Raw genomic sequence first — 6,000 nt, forward strand, 5'->3', positions numbered from 1 at the left:
TGGAAATACATCCAAGGAAGTACATACAGGTAAATTTTGTTCCTTGACAATTACGTATTTTAGAATATTTTACATAGGCAAACAACACTGTAACAATTTTTCCACATCTCCTTATGCACATGTTTTGAGTACTTCTATAAGGTAGATACTAAGAAGTGGAATTGCTTGATTCTAGGGATGCATATTTTTAAATTAAGGGAGCTGCTATTATATTTTTGGTATATTCCTGTATATTTACCAAAAAAACCCAATTCCCTAGATAAAGGAAGGAACTCACATTTCATCCAAACACAAAAAGGATATTAGTTAACTGAATCATATCATGACATTAGTGTATCATTGTCCACCAATCAAAAAGCAAGCAGTCAAGTGCACAAGGCTAGACCATGGCTGAACAGCTGAGGTCATGTCACATAAGTATGTGTATTGACCAGTTGTGTGCAAGTAACAGTGAAGTAAAGGGGCCGCTTTGGAAACCCTTGAGTGCACAGGAAGGATCTGGTTAACTTTAGGTGTTAAGCAATGTCTCCAAAGGCTTTTAAGCAATGTCTCTTTTGTTCAAGTTCCCTCCTCTCCTGTTTATCTAGAATTGATCAAACCACAGTGCAAACTCAAGAACAAACCTATCTACGACCAGGTCATACCTTGCACTTCTTCTAGGAAGCCTGTCTGGTTCTTCCAAGCCTTGCATGGCGTCTGAGACAGCATCGATCACCCAGACAGTATAACATACTTACAACGTCACTTACCAGCAAGTCTCCCAAGACCACCATTGCCAAGTCCGGCATCCTCTTCAATTTCTTCTAACTCCTCCATATCCAATCCAAGCTGGCCAGGAAGGGAAAACAGCATTGGAGGCAGACACAAATACAGGCCATTTCAGAGATGACAGCTGTTTCCTACAGCTCTGGGTAAGGCATTCAGGCTTATCTGTGCATGCAATCTACTGTCAGCTCCCTCAGTGCTTGTCTTGGCATCAGATGCTGTCCGCGAGGCAAGCTGTACAAGATGGTGCAGTCCCCGTATGGAGAAGACTGTGGGCTCTAAATGTCCGCTACTGACTCTGTGACTTCCTTGCTGTACAACCCTGGGCAAGTTACTACATCTCTGCATGCCTCACTTTTCTTCTTTAAAAAAGGTGGAGGATAGTACTACCTACCTCATTTAAGATTGTAGGAAATTAAGTGAGATTACACAAACAAAGCATTTAGAACTATTCCTGGGCAGATATCGCTTAATAAATGTTAATTATTATTATTTTTAATTTTTTTGCATGTGTGTACTACAGGGTTAAACATCAGAAATAGTCCAGTACCAAGCTAACATTAACTGGACTGAGGGATTTTGAAAATGACCAAAAGCTATGAGGTCAGACCTTCCAGAAGGACTAAAGTTCATCCTTCCACGACCACAGCATATTGACTCAGTGGGGTCAAAAGTTGTTAACCCCAAACCAGTGGGTGAGTCACACAGTTCATGAGACCCAGGACCTCAGTCCAGAAGGATGGGGCTAAAATCCTCTACTTCTCCCTGAGGTGGATACCAGGCTTGGAGGCCAAGAAGCATCTGGGAACCTGGGGATGGTGGGATTGGTTGCCAGCCAACTCCCCACCCCAAGGTGCTGGGGATCTCACAGCAGAGCTCACCAGCACCACTGTGGACTCAACTCATAATAACAGAGTTCTGCACCTTGCAGACCCCTCTGGAAATTGCTGATCAGATAAATTAAATGATTGGCTCCTTGTTGACCAGATGCTAATCTATCTCAGACATGACTAAAGGGTAATCTGTTGTGAAATGACTATGTTCTTATCTGAGAGTCAAGCAACCCATGCAACTAAAATTTTTTTTTTTTTTTTTAGTTGGAGTCTCACTCCATCGTTCATGCTGGAGTGCAGTGGCAGGTTCACGAACACCCTATCGTCGACCTGCTGGGCTCAGGCGATCCTTCTGCCTCAGCCTACCAAGTAGCCGAAACTACAGGCACATACTACCACGCCCGGCTAATTTTTTGATTTATTGTAGAGATGAGGTCTCGCCAAGTTGCCCAGACTGGTCTCAAACCCATGGGTTCAGGCAATCCCCTCACCTTGGCCTCCCAAAGTGCTGGGATTACAAGCTTGAGTCACCACGCCCCGCCAACTAAATATTTTTTAAAATGGAAAAATAATCTATGCCCTTGAAAAAATATGCATAAAATGTAACAATGCTTGGAGTTGATGCTCTGGTTTCCATGGCATCACCTGTTTGGATCCCTACCTCAATACCTAAAGTTGCTTCTCACACAGGTCTTGATAACTAAATCTTCAAGTTCAGATGTGGTTTTACCTCTGCTCACTGTTGAAGGGGCTTTCAAATTTGCTCTCTGTTGACTAGAGCTTACCGGGGTCCTTGGGCAAACCAAGTACTAGTGCTAACACTAGGGATTTTTAGAATTCTAAACATGTAAGTCTAAAGCACGATGTTAGACTTTGAGCAAGTAGACACAGATCATCCCACCTGGTTCTATACTACTCCAAGGGAGGCATATTAGTTTCAGCCAACATTAGGGGAAGATAAGAAAAAGGGATGTGGAGGGGGCCTGTGAGGGTTCTCCCAAGGGAAACACACCATGTAACCCACTGGAGGACACATGAGGGGACAATCCCATGTTGAGGAAAAGGGACAGTCTGAACGACCTCTCATTCAGAATTGTCTTTGCAAATACATTCCTCCTTTTAACTGCATGGAAAAGGTTAAGGACCTTTTGTGTTGGGTACTGAGCTACCCGAAGTTCAGGAAAGAAGTCATTAAATACATTCATGAAAACAAACCAGTACATTAGGAGTAAGAGTTCAAGTTCTCCCTTTAAGGTGGAAATATATTCTACATATTATAAAGCAACAGAGAAGGAATTTAAAAGCTTATCGTTTCACATATTGCCTTGATATACGTGTCACAGTCAAATTTTGATCGTTTGTTAACAAGAGACAGGAGCCCAAGTAAAGCTTATGATTCTGACAGCAGGAGACTCAAGTACTCTTTTTTTTTTTTTGAGTTGGAGTCTCACTCTGTCACCCAGGCTGGAGTGCAGTGACCGCTCCCGGCCACCGCAGCCTCGACCTGCTGGGATCCGGCGATCCTTCCGCCTCAGCCTTCCGAGTAGCCGGAACTACAGGCGTGCGCTACCATGCCTGGCTGATTTTTGATTTATTGTAGAGATGAGGTCTTGCCAAGTTGCCCAGGCGGTCTCGAACCCGCGGGTTCAGGCAATCCACTCACCTTGGCCTCCCAAGTGCTGGAATTACAGGCTGAACCACCCAGCCCGGCCTCAAGTACTCTTAAAACCCTTGTTCAGATACCAATTTCTACAATGTATCTTGCTGGGAAATGTTGTCAAAGACTTCATGAGTCATAACCAGTTCTCTAACTTCTTTTTCTGGTTGTGTCTCTTAAGCTAGAGATGACCAGTAATGTATATTTCGAATAGTTTGCAACAGCCACGTCTCGAGAGGCCATTTTCACCTGTTTTATTTTATTTTTTGTGTGTGACGTCTCTGAGGTTCCTGAACCTGAAACTTAAAGGGAGAGGATGAAAGAAAATCTGGGAACAACATACCTGGTAAATGGCCTCATCACAGGCGTTTTGCAGGCCAAGGTTGATCATGGTGTTCTGTAATGTTCGGCCCATGTAAAATTCCAGAGAGAGGTAATATACCCTCTGAAATTAAAGAAAAAAAAAATGAGAGAGAGAGAGAGAGAAAGAGAATGCTTCCTCTTTGAGGTTAATCTTACTTGTCAACATAAAAACACAAGGTCCTATGTGAGGCCACCAAGAAACAAATAAGCAGGACCACTTTAACACAGTTCAAAAGAGACTCTTATTGATGTATGAATCGCTAAATAAAAGTGTTACTGACAATTGGCTTTGGGAAAACCATTTTATACATGATTTCTGGCAAAGTAGGTCAGTATCTTTTACCCCCAGGGAGAAAAAAAGCAAACTCATCTAACTAGGTTCAATGTTTTTGTTTTTTTCCCCTCCTGTTTATGTTCCTCATGAAAAAAGCATATGTTTTGGACAGACAGAAGCCAGACTGTCACAGTTCACCATTCCTTCACAAAATATTTATAGGACACCTTGTGGGTGTGAGTCAGGTGGGTTGGCTATGACCACCTCAAGTCATCCAAGAAACACCAAGATTAACTCCCACGTACTCCATGGCTAGAAAATATTCCTCTTTCACTGATTACAGCAAGTAATTTTACAGTTAATTTTAGAATTAAATTTTTTTCTATAAAGTCTATTTATAGGCAAGTTCCTTCTGAATAAGAAGATGACCTGAGGTTCAGTGGTGCCTATTCTTGTTGAAATAGGAAATGTCTCTATCAACTTTAGAAACTGTTTGCCTTTGACATGGCAAAAGCCAGGTTTAATACCTTCAGAGTTGAAAGAGGTACAAATATCAGATCTGCTTAAAGTCCTTTTATATACAAGCACAGTTTACTACAATAATAAAAAAAGGGTCAGTGAGTAACTTTATCATTCCTTTTTATATTATCTAGCTCTCCATTTCTTTTCTACTGGTCACAAAACAAAACAACAAAAATCTATAAATGTACCAATAGAGTCAGTCACCTCACACTTTAGGACTTCCCTATTTCCCTAAGATAAGAAGGACCAAAAAGAAAAGTATTTGGCTAATCCAAAAAACATCTCTAAAATTACTAATATAATTCAGTATAATAAATAAAGGCCTATTAGAATAATTAATATATTGGTTACATATATATTTAAAATAAAATATTATTTGAAATTTCAGCTTAGAAATTTCACTCTTTCCCGCTTTCCTTTTATGAAACAATTGAGTTTTGTCTTCACCTGCGTTGGAACCATCCATGTCAGACTGGGGCATCTACCACTGCTTTCCAGAGCTCACCATCTTTATTTTTATCCAAACTGTTTGAATGTCTATAAAGCTGTCATAGCTCACCAATCATTCATAAAATATTGAAGGACACTTTGTGGGTGCAGGCCAGGTGGGATGACTGTGACCCTTACTGGAACCCTTACTAGTTTATTAAATGCCTTTGCATGATGGGAAAAAGGTACCTTTGAGCTCTTGTACATGACCACTGTTGCCAGAGGGAATAGTATCTTAAGCCACAAATACTCACTTGGATAATATTAGCACAGTTATTTTTTATTCTTCCCTGTATGTATTTTCATTGTCTCTATAATGTAATCATGATGTTTCCCCTTTTTCTTTTTTTCTTTTTTTTTTGAGTTAGAGTCTCACTCGGTCGCCCAGATTGGAGTGCAGTGGCCGCTCCTGGCCACCGCAGACACGCCGGCTGGGCTCCAGCGATCCTTCCACCTCAGCCTCCCGAGTAGTCAGAATTACAGGCACGCGCTACCACGCCGGGCTGATTTTTTGATTTATTGTAGAGATGAGGTCTCGCTGCCCAGGCGGGTCTCGAACCCGCGGGCTCTAGCAATCCACCCACCACAGCCTCCCAAAGGCATGGGATTACAGGCTGAGCCACCGAGCCCGGCTCCCCTTTTTCTTTTTAGTGATCTAGAGAAAGCTTGTTTATAAATAAAGTATATAACAAACACTTGCAATTGTGAGGTCGTGCTCCCAGAAATAATGACTTCATCTGTGTTAAAATTCTTTGCCTCCCTTTTAATGATTCCAAATTAGCCCATTTAATCATTAAGACATTTAAAAATATTTCTAGGTTTTTCTTTAAAAAATGTGGTTGAAAATAAAGTAAATAAGAGAACATCTCTTTACAGGACAGTCTTTATAAGGGTGGGAATGTAAGGTGATTTTCTATTTTCTCATAAATAATATTTTGGGGGAACCTCACCTTATATTTGGGAATATGTAAGACCTTGAAAAACAGATCTCTGTCATTTTCTTAGTTAATGGTCTCGCAACATATGCCTAGTGGTAAAAAAATATATATAAGCCGGGCTCGGTGGCTCAGCCTGTAATCCCGCGCCTTTGGGAGGCT

The 6,000-nt window shown here is 41.3% G+C and overlaps 1 protein-coding gene across 1 annotated transcript in view; it reads right to left on the reverse strand.

Moving 5' to 3' along the window:
- The window catches only part of PYGL (glycogen phosphorylase L), a 34,304-nt gene extending 30,607 nt beyond the window's left edge, over positions 1 to 3,697 (reverse strand). Inside the window, exons 1-2 of the mRNA XM_008057271.1 lie at positions 3,599 to 3,697; positions 750 to 828 (exon numbers count right to left, since the gene is read on the reverse strand). Coding sequence (XP_008055462.1) covers positions 750 to 828; positions 3,599 to 3,670 — 151 coding nt within the window. The 5' untranslated portion in view covers positions 3,671 to 3,697. The remainder of the gene's footprint in view (positions 1 to 749; positions 829 to 3,598) is intronic.
- Between the last annotated feature and the right edge of the window lie 2,303 nt (positions 3,698 to 6,000).

This window comes from Carlito syrichta, unplaced genomic scaffold, assembly GCF_000164805.1.
Source record: "Carlito syrichta isolate Samal-C Ts95f unplaced genomic scaffold, Tarsius_syrichta-2.0.1 Scaffold302918, whole genome shotgun sequence".
NCBI classification, from domain to species: Eukaryota; Metazoa; Chordata; class Mammalia; order Primates; family Tarsiidae; genus Carlito; species Carlito syrichta.